The 15,789-nt window shown below is 41.1% G+C and overlaps 1 protein-coding gene across 1 annotated transcript in view; it reads left to right on the plus strand.

The window, feature by feature from the left end:
* Sec10 (Exocyst complex component Sec10) overlaps window positions 1-15,789 on the plus strand; it is a 78,912-nt gene that overhangs the window by 22,715 nt on the left and 40,408 nt on the right. The window contains exons 6-9 of the mRNA XM_071690944.1: window positions 3,322-3,505; window positions 11,723-11,863; window positions 14,570-14,757; window positions 14,944-15,039. Of these exons, the coding sequence (XP_071547045.1) occupies window positions 3,322-3,505; window positions 11,723-11,863; window positions 14,570-14,757; window positions 14,944-15,039 (609 nt within the window). The remainder of the gene's footprint in view (window positions 1-3,321; window positions 3,506-11,722; window positions 11,864-14,569; window positions 14,758-14,943; window positions 15,040-15,789) is intronic.

A 15,789-nucleotide genomic window follows, 5' to 3' on the forward strand; every position in this document is an offset into this window, starting at 1 on the left:
GTGGTGAGATGATGAAGTAAGATTATTAGTGAAAGAGAAGAGAGAGGCATTTGGATGATTTTTGCAGGGAAATAGTGCAAATGACTGGGAGATGTATAAAAGAAAGAGGCAGGAGGTCCAGAGAAAGGTGCAAGAAGTGAAAGAGGGCAAATGAGAGTTGGGGTGAGAGAGTATCATTAAGTTTTAGGTAGAATAAAAAGATGTTTTGGAAGGAGGTAAATAAAGTGCGTAAGACAAGAGAACAAAGGGGAACATCGGTGAAGGGGCTAATGGGAAGGTAATAACAAATACTGGTGATGTGAGAAGGAGATGGAGTGATTATTTTGAAGGTTCGTTGAATGTGTTAGATGATAGAGTGGCTGATATAGGGTGTTTTGGTCAAGGTGGTGTGCGAAGTGAGAGGGTTAGGGAGAATGATTTGGTAAACAGAGAAGAGGTAGTAAAAGCTTTGCGGAGGATGAAAGCCGGCAAGGCAGCGGGTTTGGGTGGTATTGCAGTGGAATTTATTAAAAAAGGGGGTGACTGTGTTGTTGACTGGTTGGTGAGGATATTCATTGTATGTATGGGTCATGGTGAGGTACCTGAGGATTGGCAGAATGCATGCATAGTGCCATTGTACAAATGCAAAGGGGGTAAAGGTGAGTGCTCAAATTACAGAGGTATACGTTTGTTGAGTATTCCTGGGAAATTGTATGGAAGGGTATTGATTGAGAGGGTGAAGGCATGTACAGAACATCAGATTGGGGAAGAGCAGTGTGGTTTCGTAAGTGGTAGAGGATGTGTGGATCAGGTGTTTGCTTTGAAGAATGTACAGATGGATTTGTATGTAGCATGTATGGATCTGGAGAAGGCATATGATAAGAGTTGATAGAGATGCTCTGTGGAAGGTATTAAGAGTATATGGTGTGGGAGGCCAGTTGCTGGAAGCAGTGAAAAGTTTTTATCGAGGATGTAAGGCATGTGTACGAGTAGGAAGAGAGGAAAGTGATTGGTTCTCAGTGACTGTTGGTTTGCGGCAGGGGTGTGTGATGTCTCCATGGTTGTTTAATTTGTTTATGGATGGGGCTGTTAGGGAGGTGAATGCATAAGTTTTGGAGAGAGGGGCAAGAATGCAGTCTGTTGTGGATGAGAGGGCTTGGGAAGTGAGTCAGTTGTTGTTTGCTGATGATACTGCGCTGGTGGCTGATTCGAGTGAGAAACTGCAGAAGCTGGTGACTGAGTTTGGTAAAGTGTGTGAAAGAAGAAAGCTGAGAGTAAATGTGAATAAGTGCAAGGTTATTAGGTACAGTAGGGTTGAGGGGCAAGTAAATTGGGAGGTAATTTTAAATGGAGAAAAACTGGATGAAGTGAGATGTTTTAGATATCTGGGAGTGGATTTGGCAGTGGGTGGAACCATGGAAGTGGAAGTGAGTCATAAGGTAGGGGAGGGGGCGAAAGTTCTGGGAGCATTGAAAAATGTGTGGAAGGCGAGAACATTATCTCGGAAAGTAAAGATGGGTATGTTTGAAGGAATAGTGGTTCCAACAATGTTATATGGTTGCGAGGCGTGGGCTATAGATAGGGTTGTACGAAGGAGGGTGGATGTGTTGGAAATGAGATGTTTGAGGACAATATGTGGTGTGAGGTGGTTTGTTTGAGTAAGTTATGAAAGGGTAAGAGAGATGTGTGGTAATAAAAAGAGTGTGGTTGAGAGAGCAGAAGAGGGTGTATTGAAATGGTTTGGTTACATGGAGAGAATGAGTGAGGAAAGATTGACAAAGAGGATATATGTGTCAGAGGTGGAGGGAACAAGGAGAAGTGGGAGACCAAATTGGAGGTGGAAAGATGGAGTGAGAAAGATTTTGAACGATCGGGGCCTGAACATGGAGGAGGGTGAAAGCGTGCAAGGAATAGAGTGAATTGAAATGATGTGGTATACCAGGGTCAATGTGCTGTCAATGGATTGAACCAGGGCATGTGAAGCGTCTGGGGTAAACCATGGAAAGTTTTGTGGGGCTTGGATGTGGAAAGGGAGCTGTGGTTTCGTTGCATTACACATGACAGCTAGAGACTGAGTGTGAAAGAATGTGGTCTTTCTTGTCTTTTCTTAGCGCTACCTTGCGCTCATGCGGGGCAGGGGTGTGCCATTTCATGTGTAGCGGGGTGGTGGCGGAAATGGATGAAGGCAGCATGTATGAATATGTACATGTGTATATATGTATGTTTGTGTATGTATATGTATGTATACATCCCTGGGGATAGGGGAGAAAGAATACTTCCCACGTATTCCATGCGTGTTGTAGAAGGCGACTAAAAGGGAAGGGAGCGGGGGGCTGGAAATCCTCCCCTCTCGTTTTTTTTTAATTTTCCAAAAGAAGGAACAGAGAAGGGGGCCAGGTGAGGATATTCCCTCAAAGGCCCAGTCCTCTGCTCTTAACGCTACCTCGCTATCGTGGGAAATGGCGAATAGTATGAAAAAAAAAAATGTATGTATACGTTGAAATGTATAGGTATGTATGTGTGTGTGTGAGTGTTTATGTATATACATGTGTATGTGGGTGGGTTGGGCCATTCTTTCGTCTGTTTCCTTGCACTACCTCGCTAGCACTGGAGACAGCCACTAAGTATGATAAATAAAAAATATATACATATATTTACATGTCAACATATACATACACATACACAGACATTACATTCATACACTTATGCATATTTATATTTGCTTGCCTTCATACGTTCCTGTCGCCACTCCACCCTATAGGAAAACAGCATCACCATCCCCTGCTTCAGCAAGGTAGCGCCAGGAAAACAGACGAAAAGGCCACATTTGTTCACTCTGTCTATAGCCGTCATGTGTGATGCACTGAAACCACAGCTTTCTATCCACAACCAGACTCCACAGACCTCTCCATGGTTTACCCTAGATATTTCACATGCCCTGGTTCAGTCCACTGACAGCACGTCGACCCCAGTATACTACATCTTTCCAATTCACTATATTCTTTGCATGCCTCTCACCCTCCTATATGTTCAGGCCCCAAATGCTCAAAATCTTTTTCACTTCATCCTTCCACCTCCAGTTTGGTCTTCTGCTTCTCTTTGTTCCCTCCACCTCTGACACATATATCCTTTATGTCAACCTTTCCCCACTCATTCTCTCCATATGCCCAAGCATTTCAACATCCTCTTCTGCCCTCTCAACCACACCTTTTTATTTCCACCTATCTCTCTTACCCTTTCATTACGTACTTGATCAAGTCACCTCACACCACATACTGTTCTCAAACATTTCTCAGGAACTGTAAAAAAAGATTTAGTTCAGGTTTCCTGTGACATTTTCAGGTTTGAGACTGCAAAGCATAAAATTGCGGAGAAGTATGATGAAATTGAACGGTCTCTTATCATGGAGTTTGTTAAGGCTCATCGGGCAGGGGACAAGGACCGAATGAAGGAGATTGCTTCCACACTGTCACACTTCAAGGGTTACTCACAGTGCGTTGATGCTTTCATAGAAGAAGCTCAGCATGTAAGTTTTCTTATAGACGTAACATAATTCTCAGTTGTTTTTAAATCTAAAGTTGTGTTCTTAAATTTTTTTTTCTGTCATATATATTTGCTGTTTCCCACATTAGTGAGATGGTAGGAGGAACAGATCAAGGTCTCATTCTCTTACATCGATTCTATACTTGTCACATGTAATGCAATGAAACCACAGCCCATGTCCACAGACAGTCATTGCAAATGTTTCTTTGTTTTCCCCCAGCTGCATTGCTTATATCCTGATTCAGTCCATTGACAGCATATTGCACTTTTTTACCACTTCATTTCAGTTCCCTCTGTCCTGTGATTGCCATTTACCCACCAGCATGTTCAGGCCTTGAGCATCAAAATCTTTTTCACTCCATCTTTCCAGCCTACCCCTTCTATTTGTCCCCTCCACTTCTATTCCTTATATACTCTTTGTCAACGTCTCAGTCACTTCAGTTTCTTATGTCTTCTTTGTCAACCTCTCAGTCATTCTTTCATATTATCAAACCATTTCAGCACACACTCTTCAGCTATCTCAAAATACTTTTATTACACACATCTCCCTTATCCTAAGATTTCGTACTTAACCCCCCCTTCACACTGGAAATTATCAAACATTTCATTTCCCGTACTTTCATCCTCTTTTGTACATTCTTTCATGCAGCCCATGACGCACATCCATTTAGCAATGTCAGGATTACTGTACACTTGAACATACCCATTTTTAGCATCCCAGATAGTGACCTATCTTTACACATGTTCCATTTTGCTCCCAGAACTGTTGGCCCCTCACCCACCATGTGACTCACACTAGCATCCATGGTTCCATTCGTTGCCATGTCCACTCCCAGGTTTCTAAACACTTCACTTCCACCAAGTTTTTTGCTACTAACCTGTCTTTTGCACTGCTAAACCTAATAACCTTGCTTATGTCACGTGATCTTAACGTGTTAACATATTATTATGGACTCTGCATTTTTGCTACATTGTTTCTCCACTTATGCCTTTTTCAGCTCTGCTGCTGTGATTTCTACTGGTATGGGTTGGCTGCTTTTGTGACTTGTTCTTTGGCTTGTTCATACAGCACCAGACAGCCACTAACAGAAATTATGTGAAAAATGGCAGCTTGGTGGATATACTGATTCAGTGTATGCTTATTTCCTTTTACTGCTAGCCTTTGGAACTCTTAACCTTCCTGTTTTTGCAACTCTCCAATGTTTTATTTTAAGTTTGTGTTGTGGAAGTAGTTGGTTGGCAGCCAACAACCAGGGAGGTATATTACCAGTACTACCTGCCTGGTTATCAGGAGAGTTAGTAGTTGTGAAGTCGCTTTCCTCTAACCCAGGTAGCTGTCTTTTCTTTCTACCTCACTGGCATTCTGCCAAGAAACAATCAGTCTCTTTGTGTCATACATAACACTTGACAGCACTTAACTCGCACAGCTCATTCCTTGTAACTATAGATTTTCCTGTGCTAGCCCTGCCTTTTGACAAAATGGTAGGAGCAGTAGATAGAAGTAGGTAGGAACATTAACGTAGGAGCTTCAGGTAGGAACTTTAGGTAGAAATAGTAAGTAGGAACATTAGGCAGGAGCTTTAGGTACAAGTAGACAGGAGGAACATTAGGTAGGAGCCTCTACAAACACTGCACTAGACTTTCCCTCTGTCAGTGGCCTGTTAAGGTTGAGGCACTAAAGGCTAAGAAGTGGCGCTGGAGTTTATTAGTTATGGAGACTCTTTTGCCATGGCCACTTCTGTGAGGGAGTTCCAGAAGGGAACAGATATCAGAGGTATAGAAAGAGTGACACCATTTTTTTACCCCATTAGACCTCACCTTTATGTGGAAATCATTGCACCCAACCATTCTCTCTCATTCATGGAATATATGGAAATAAATCAGACAAAGATATATGAAAGCCTAGCCAGGAAATTAGAATGTTGTTTAACATACTGCAAGGTGAAACATACATGGAACAACTACAAAACTTTCAAAAGAATACTTGACGTGTTTGAAATCAGTCTCAGATGAACCCGGAATAAATGATTATATAATGCAGTTGGCATCATAAAGGAACAGTGTCATTTATGAAGGACATTGTTTGGTGAGCACCATGTGCAAGCCCTAACATTTTGGCCAAGTCTCATAATCATTTTTTTCTTTTTCTCTCTTTTGTTGCCAGCTGCAGCTTGTTGATAACAAGAATAACTTGAAAAGGTGTGAAATGTAGAGTACTCTTTTACCAAGCAGGAAATAATTGGCATTTCATAAAGGTGTAGCGGTCATGTTGAAAGTGTGTTGAAACTAGTGTAGTAACTCACAAATGTGACTGTTTAAGAAATAAAGATTAGTCAGTTCACATCAAGTCTATAAACAGTATGTGTGATTGATTGTTCTGAAATGTACTATGAGAATAGAAAATACCTGTCTCTCTCTTCTTACCATGATTACATCCAGTCACACTCAGATACCCCAGCCTAAGTCTTCAAGGAGAATGTTTTCCTCTCATGGCTTCATCTTTTATTATATTTCTTTCTTCTTTCTTACTATTCGCCATTTCCCGCATTGGCGAGGTAGCGTTAAGAACAGAGGACTGGGCCTTTTAGGGAATATCTTCACCTGGCCCCCTTCTTTGTTCCTTCTTTTTGGGAAAAAAAAAAAAAGAGAGGGGAGGATTTCCAGCCACCCGCTCCCTCCCCTTTCAGTCACCTTCTGCGACACGCAGGGAATACGTGGGAAGTATTTTTTCTCCCCTATCCCCAGGGATATATATATTTTTTTTTTTTTTTTTTGCTTTGTCGCTGTCTCCCGCGTTTGCGAGGTAGCGCAAGGAAACAGACGAAAGAAAATGGCCCAACCCACCCCCATACACATGTATATACATACGTCCACACACGCAAATATACATACCTACACAGCTTTCCATGGTTTACCCCAGACGCTTCACATGCCTTGATTCAATCCACTGACAGCACGTCAACCCCGGTATACCACATCGCTCCAATTCACTCTATTCCTTGTCCTCCTTTCACCCTCCTGCATGTTCAGGCCCCGATCACACAAAATCTTTTCCACTCCATTTTTCCACCTCCAATTTGGTCTCCCTCTTCTCCTCGTTCCCTCCACCTCCGACACATATATCCTCTTGGTCAATCTTTCCTCACTCATTCTCTCCATGTGACCAAACCATTTCAAAACACCCTCTTCTGCTCTCTCAACCACGCTCTTTTTATTTCCACACATCTCTCTTACCCTTACGTTACTTACTCGATCAAACCACCTCACACCACACATTGTCCTCAAACATCTCATTTCCAGCACATCCATCCTCCTGCGCACCACTCTATCCATAGCCCACGCCTCGCAACCATACAACATTGTTGGAACCACTATTCCTTCAAACATAACCCATTTTTGCTTTCCGAGATAATGTTCTCGACTTCCACACATTCTTCAAGGCTCCCAGAATTTTCGCCCCCTCCCCCACCCTATGATCCACTTCCGCTTCCATGGTTCCATCCGCTGCCAGATCCACTCCCAGATATCTAAAACACTTTACTTCCTCCAGTTTTTCTCCATTCAAACTCACCTCCCAATTGACTTGACCCTCAACCCTACTGTACCTAATAACCTTGCTCTTATTCACATTTACTCTTAAATTTCTTCTTTCACACACTTTACCAAACTCAGTCACCAGCTTCTGCAGTTTCTCACATGAATCAGCCACCAGCGCTGTATCATCAGCGAACAACAACTGACTCACTTCCCAAGCTCTCTCATCCCCAACAAACTTCATACTTGCCCCTCTTTCCAAAACTCTTGCATTCACATCCCTAACAACCCCATCCATAAACAAATTAAACAACCATGGAGACATCACACACCCCTGCCGCAAACCTACATTCACTGAGAACCAATCACTTTCCTCTCTTCCTACACGTACACATGCCTTACATCCTCGATAAAAACTTTTCACTGCTTCTAACAACTTGCCTCCCACACCATATATTCTTAATACCTTCCACAGAGCATCTCTATCAACTCTATCATATGCCTTCTCCAGATCCATAAATGCTACATACAAATCCATTTGCTTTTCTAAGTATTTCTCACATACATTCTTCAAAGCAAACACCTGATCCACACATCCTCAACCACTTCTGAAACCACACTGCTCTTCCCCGATCTGATGCTCTGTACATGCCTTCACCCTCTCAATCAATACCCTCCCATATAATTTACCAGGAATACTCAACAAACTTATACCTCTGTAATTTGAGCACTCACTCTTATCCCCTTTGTTTTTGTACAATGGCACTATGCATGCATTCCGCCAATCCTCAGGCACCTCACCATGAGTCATACATACATTAAATAACCTGACCAACCAGTCAACAATACAGTCACCCCCTTTTTTGATAAATTCCACTGCAATACCATCCAAACCTGCTGCCTTGCCGGCTTTCATCTTCCGCAAAGCTTTTACTACCTCTTCTCTGTTTACCAAATAATTTTCCCTAACCCTCTCACTTTGCACACCACCTCGACCAAAACACCCTATATCTGCCACTCTATCATCAAACACATTCAACAAACCTTCGAAATACTCACTCCATCTCCTTCTCACATCACCACTACTTGTTATCACCTCCCCATTTGCGCCCTTCACTGAAGTTCCCATTTGCTCCCTTGTCTTACGCACTTTATTTACCTCCTTCCAGAACATCTTTTTATTCTCCCTAAAATTTAATGATACTCTCTCACCCCAACTCTCATTTGCCCTTTTTTTCACCTCTTGCACCTTTCTCTTAACCTCCTGTCTCTTTCTTTTATACATCTCCCTCTCAATTGCATTTTTTCCCTGCAAAAATTGTCCAAATGCCTCTCTCTTCTCTATCACTAATACTCTTACTTCTTCATCCCACCACTCACTACCCTTTCTAATCAACCCACCTCCCACTCTTCTCATGCCACAAGCATCTTTTGGGCAATCCATCACTGATTCCCTAAATACATCCCATTCCTCCCCCACTCCCCTTACTTACCTGGTTTAAAAAGCGAGATATACATAAGTATACTTATGTAAGTAGGAGAGATGGCCAGAGAGCGTTATTGGATTACGTGTTAATTGACAGGCGCGCGAGAGAGACTTTTGGATGTTAATGTGCTGAGAGGTGCAACTGGAGGGATGTCTGATCATTATCTTGTGGAGGCTAAGGTGAAGATTTGTATGGGTTTTCAGAAAAGAAGAGTGAATGTTGGGGTGAAGAGGGTGGTGAGAGTAAGCGAGCTTGGGAAGGAGACTTGTGTGAGAAAGTACCAGGAGAGACTGAGTACAGAATGGAAAAAGGTGAGGGATATATGTGTTTATTTATATATATTTATTTATATATTTATTATACCTTGTCGCTGTCTCCCGTGTTAGCGAGGTAGTGCAAGGAAACGGATGAAAGAATGGCCCAACCCAGCCACATACACATGTATATACATACCCATCCACACATGCACATATACATACCTATACATCTCAATGTATACATACACATACACACACAGACATATACATATATACACATGCACATAATTCATACTGTCTGCCCTTATTCATTCCTGTCGCCACCTCTCCGCACATGAAATGACAACCCCCTCCCCCCGCATGTGCGTGAGTCAGCGCTAGGAAAAGACAACAAAGACCACATTCATTCACACTCAGTCTCGAGCTGTCATTAAGAATGCACCGAAACCACAGCTCCCTTTCCACATCCAGGCCCCACCAAACTTTCCATGGTTTACCTCAGACGCTTCACATGCCCTGGTTCAATCCATTGACAGCACGTCGACCCCAGTATACCACATTGTCCCAATTCACTCTATTCCTTGCATGCCTTTCACCCTCCTGCATGTTCAGGCCCCGATCACCCAAAATCTTTTTCATTCCATCTTTCCACCTCCAATTTGGTCTCCCACTTCTCCTCGTTCCCTCCACCTCTGACACATAAATCCTGTTTGTCAATCTTTCCTCACTCATTCTCTCCATGTGACCAAACCACTTCAAAACACCCTCTTCTGCTCTCTCAACCACACTTTTTATTACCACACATTTCTCTTACCCTTTCATTACTTACTCGATTAAACCACCTCACACCACATATTGTCCTCAAACATCTCATTTCCAGCACATCCACCCTCCTCCACACAACTCTATCTATGGCTCATGCCTCGCAAATATATAACATTGTTGGAACCACTATTCCTTCAAACATACCCATTTTTGCTTTCCAAGATAACATTCTCGACTTCCACACATTCTTCAACGCTCCCAGAATTTTTGCCCCCTCCCTCACCCTATGATTAACTTCCCCTTCCATGGTTCCATCCGCTGCCAAATCCACTCTCAGATATCTAAAACACTTCACTTCCTCCAGTTTTTCTGCATTCAAACTTACCTCCCAATTGACTTGTCCCTCAACCCTACTGTACCTAATAACGTTGCTCTTATTCACGTTTACTCTCAGCTTTCTTTTTTCACACACTTTACCAAACTCAGTCATGCGGGGAGTGCTCATCCTCCTCGAAGGCTCAGATTGGGGTGTCTAAATGTGTGTGGATGTAACCAAGATGAGAAAAAAGGAGAGATAGGTAGTATGTTTGAGGATAGGAACCTGGATGTTTTGCCTCTGAGGGAAACAAAGCCCAAGAGTAAAGGGGAAGACTGGTTTTGGAATGTCTTGGGAGTAAAGTCAGGGGTTAGTGAGAGGACGAGGAAGGGGAGGAGTAACACTACTCCTGAAACAGGAGTTGTGGGAGTATGTGATAGAATGTAAGAAAGTAAACTCTAGATTGATATGGGTAAAACTGAATTCTCTTGACTACCTCAATTTCAACGAGTTCACTTTAAGTGAATTTGAAGTTGAATCGTTTGTTTATTAGCCCCAAACTTTTGATATAAAAGGTCCTCTTTAGGGTTACAAGATTTGATGAGAACAGGGAATGCCATATTTCAAAATTTTTGCCATATTTATCCCAGGCTACCCTACATGATAGGAAAGCCTGATCAGGTGCCGAGAGGTGCTTCCACAGTATGCTAAGAGATACTTTCTCAATGTACGCATGCTGTTTGCTGTGGCAGGTTGTTAATGCTCACTCCCATTGCTGATATTTTTGTGGATCATAGCACGTTCCAAATGTCCTTCAGTCGGTGCATCTTCTTAAGAGTCTCTTAAAAGCAAGCTAGAGGTACATTCATGACCTTATAATGAAGATAGTCCAACAGCAGTTGGTCATGTATTTAACCTGAGCAAGTCAAGCATACAGTACATTTTTGGAATGCAGCCAAGATTGTAGAATAGGTCCCCAGTTTCTACCAAAGTAAAAACCAAATTGTATAATATGCATTGTTTTATTGAATATTGATGTGTTAGATGTGTTTGCTCTATCAGTTTGTGAGAAATCAATTTATAGTGTTGAGTCTTTGGATGTACTCTGAAATACACCTCCCCATGTACTGTGTTTCTAATCATTTGTCATAAATGACTTTTACTTTAAATGCTACTTTCTAGGAACATATCCTACATATAAAGTGAGGGAATCTTGTACTTTTTTGTCTTGCACTGATAGTCCCAAAACAACATATGCACTGGCTTACTATCAGGGATTATCATTTCACTAGTTGCATCAAATTAGCAGGGATTTAATTTAAAGTAGATAGATAGGTAGATGAAATCAACTCATTAGTTTAATGAATATTCATTAAGTTAACCATTTAGTGGGTGGTTGTCTCATAAGGGATACACATTTCACATTTGAATGAGTTGCTCATTGCTATTCCATTCTTTTTCTTTTTTTTTTTTTAAACTATTCGCCATTTCCCGCGTTAGCGAGGTAGCGTTAAGAACAGAGGACTGGGCCTTTTTTGGAATATCCTCACCTGGCCTCTGTTCCTTCTTTTGGAAAATTAAAAAAAAAAAAAAAAAAACGAGAGGGGAGGATTTCCAGCCCCCCGCCCCCTCCCCTTTTAGTCGCCTTCTACAACACGCAGGGAATACGTGGGAAGTATTCTTAATCCCCTATCCCCATTATCCATTATCTGCATGTTTTTACTGATAGTTTATTAACAAGATTCGCATTTTAATGAATTGCTTGATGATATTCCATTATCTACATGTTTTTACTGATTTTTGAATAAGTTGATGGATATTGACTATGCTTTTTATTACAGGGTGCTCTGCGGTCTCGAGATTTATATATGGAGGTCGTTCCTCTCTGTCGTAGATCAGAGACCCTCATACAGGAAGTGTTCACCAATCCAGAGCAGGTCATGGGAAAGTTTGTTCTCAATATATTCCAAGGACAATTACAAGTAAGTTGAGTATTTCTTGTGTTCACAGCTTGGATACATTTTTTATGTATGTTGTTCAACAGTAATCTCTGTCAACATTATAAGTTCTGTCTGCTGAAATATATCTCTGACACCCATTCCATTTGGGAAACTCCCATAGAGGAGATGGCCTCAGCAAGAGTGTCCATTATCTTTTTTCAGACATTCTCCCTCCTTCACATACACCATTCCACATGTTATTTACCCAATTTATCTCCCTCCAGTACTATTCCACTGTATTTCTCACACTAACCCCTTAAATCATATTGTCATGTGCTGTCCTTGTAAACTCCCCGTCCCTCTTTCTTTCCCTGCCATACCAAATTCCTCATGCACACCCTCATTAATTTCTTCATTCCTTCTGGTCATACCACATGCTGTCTCAGATAACTCATTTCAATAGCTTGGATTCTTGACCTCTGTGACTCATCTCATGTCCATGTTTTGGTTGCATAGGTCATGATCAGGAGTACTAAGCTCTCATTTAATCCTTTCTTCATTTCCATAGTTACTTATTGAATTTTGATTTTACACATCTTTGTATTTTTTCTTCATGTTATATGATTTTTTTCAGCGTTTAGGATTGTATGTTTGGATGGAGAGAACTTTTAAGGAAGTGGAGTGTTTTAAATACCTGGAAATGGATATGGTAGTAAATTTGATGATGGGAGCTGAAGTGAGCCTTAGAGTGGGTAAGGGGGTAAAGGTCTTGGGTGCACTGAGGATTGTGTGGAAAGAGAGGTCACTGTTCTTAAGGACGAATATGGTTGTGTTTGATGATATAGTATTCCCACTGGTGCTATACGGATGTGAGGTGTTTGACATTAGACATTAAGAATAGGGTGAATGTGTTAGAAATGAAATGTTTGAGGACAATATGTAGTGTATGAAGGATTGATTGAATAAGAAATGAAAGCATAAGAGAGAGCTGTAGTAGTAAGAGGAGTATGTGCTGAAATGGCATGGATATATGTCAGAAATGGAGGAGGCAAGAAGGGTGAAACCAAGGAGGTAGAATGATGGAGTGAAAGTTGTTTGAAGGCCTAGGGCTTAAACTGCAGGGGTTTGCAAGGCTTGCAATGGATAGAATGAATTGGAGAGGCATGGTTTACAGGGGATGACATGATGTTAGTGGGCTGAAGCAAGGCGTATGAAGTGGTTTGGGGTAAACCACAGAGGTGGGGCACGGTTATGGATAGGGGTCTCTTGTTTCGGTGCTTATGTAATACATGTGATATAATGGCCAGATGCATAGACAAACATAAGTATCACACACAAATGGGTAAACTTACTTTGGAAGTCCTATCAGACTGTTCACTCTACTTTCTTCCCAGTCTACCATCAACCACCTCAAGCCCACATCACAGGCATCCTCAGTAAGTGTTATAAAGATGTGTCTGACTTACCCTGAAAATGACAACAGTTGTTGAATCAGAGAGACTAACTCGCATCATAATAGAATGCGTTTTAGTGGTAAGCTGCTTTGGGTACGGTAATATATCAGAGTTATATAGGAAAAATTTTTGGTCATGAATGTAACTTCCCATGTGATTCAGGTTTCAGTTACCTTTTCATTGACATTGCACCCGAGCAACAGATCCCATGAAAGTAACTGTTATTATGTGAAGACTCCTTTGTATATTTTTAGTGCATTATTCAGTGTTTCCCATTTAGTGAGGTAGTGCCAGGAACAGATGAAGAATGACCTCATTTTCTCACGACCATTCTCTAGTTCTTGTACATAATGCACTGAAACCAGAGACTGCTGTCCACAAATTAGTGCCACAGATCTTTCATAGTTTCCCCTGACCACATTATATGCCATAGTGTAGCCCATCGAAAGCATGCAGTCCCCAGTATACCACATTGCTCCAGTTTGCTCAATCCTTGCATTTCTGGTATCCCAGTCAATCAAAGCTTCTTTTACTCCAACCCTCTGCCTCCTATACTGTTTTCCCTTTTCGTTGTTCTCTCTACTTCTGATATGCTTACCCTGTTAGTCAGCCTCTCTTCACTCATCCTATCTGATTTACAAACCATTTATCAAACTCTGATTCAGCTCTTTCACACACATTCCCCATACTACCAGACCTTTCTCGTACCCTATCATTTCTTAGCTGATCAGTCTTCCTCACACCACTTGTTATATTTCCATCATATTCACCCTCATCTGTCCATGTTTATTCAGGTACTGTGCCCCGCTTATTACAACACTTGGGACTATTGTACCATCAAACACAGCCACCTTTGCTCTCACAGACAACAGCAGATTTAAGTGAGAAAACTGCAAAAGCGGTTGTTGTGTTTGGATTTCTTCTAAGAACCTTGTTTTTGTGGTTTGAGGTATATACATCCTTTTCCTTGCTTTTGTGATCATGGCACATGATTCACATCCATACACCACTGTCTGGACCACCACATCTTTAAACATTTCTGTATTTGCCCAATGAATTTTTTTCCCATTGTGAACCAAGAGATTAATCAGGTTAATGTTCTAACGGCTTTGTATAGATAAATGCAAAACTGCTTGCTTTTTCTTAAACCAGGTTTTTATATTCTCTCTGACTTTTTCTCCTTCCCTTCTTAGTTACATTATCTGCTGGATATGACTCATTCTCTTAGGTGTCATAAGCTGTGGTGTTGTTTCCATATGTTTTCTTTTATGTAATTTAAAGGTAATTTCTCCAGGAATACATTCAGGTGAGGCTCGACAATAAAAGTGTGCCAGAAACATACCTAAAGAACCTGCATGAGTTATACTGCCAGACCCTCAAGCTGTGCACAGATCTACAACATTTCAACTTAGGAAATGACTCGCAGTTTTTAGCCAAGCTCACCAAGTCTATTTTCCAGCGCCATCTATACTCATACATCAGGTGACATTTGTTGTGTATTTTTATAGATGTTCAGAATTAGGGGTGCCTCAGGGTTTTGAAGTAAAAGTTTATTAACTGATAGATAAATTTTATATGGTTCCATGTTATTTTACTGTCATCAGAATTGAATATTTGTATGCTACATAACTGTTTGATTTCAGTGTTTCTTTTGTATTTATTGTACAGTGTGGAGACAAGATACTTGAGGGACAAGTTCAGCATAATTTTGAATCGCTACTATGAAAGTAAAGGACATCAGAAGAAAAATATACAAACTGGAGGGTAGGTCAATAGCATAAATTTGTTTGAGATGTATGTACAGGAAAAGCTTTATTATCTAGCAGCTCGTGGAGTTGTGCAGTTGTGGATAAAACAGTTCCTTATGCCGGTCACAAGTGCTTCTCCTGTATAGTTACTGAACATTTTTTTTACACCCTATCACTGTTCTAAAGTATATTTACATGCTTTGTGCATGCTACTGCTCTTACAGTCACTACACTTCCATGAAAGTAACCAGGTATGCTCAGTACTTCATTGAATTAGGAAGGCACAGTTTGAATTAGTTTACTTTAGTTATTATAACTGGTAGTTACTATTCAGATCCCAGCATCTTCTTCAAGGACTATATCTTTATAAAGTGCAAACTGAATGTTAACTCTCTTGCTGCAGGATTAGAACTTTGTCTGCTTTGTATTTTACCGTAGGTCCTAACTTTAGTTTGGTACCTGTAAGATGACACCAGTTACATTGGCATGGCATCACAGTTGCCTGAAGCTGTGAGCCTCACTCTTATGAAAGGTAATGGAGGACTTAGTTTCCCTCTTCATGTCAGTGTGAAAAGTGTGATGTCATGCCTTCACAGCCGATGAGTAAATTCCAGTACATTTTAAATGAATTTTTTTTAAGAATTATGTTAATTAATTGGAAACTAGATATGTAAATGAACTTATATGTATTGACGCAAACACTAAAAAGGGCTAACATGAACAATATTGTGTTGAATCAGTAGAAATTGGAAAACACAATAGCATG

This window comes from Panulirus ornatus, chromosome 49 (genome assembly GCF_036320965.1).
Source record: "Panulirus ornatus isolate Po-2019 chromosome 49, ASM3632096v1, whole genome shotgun sequence".
NCBI classification, from domain to species: domain Eukaryota; kingdom Metazoa; phylum Arthropoda; class Malacostraca; order Decapoda; family Palinuridae; genus Panulirus; species Panulirus ornatus.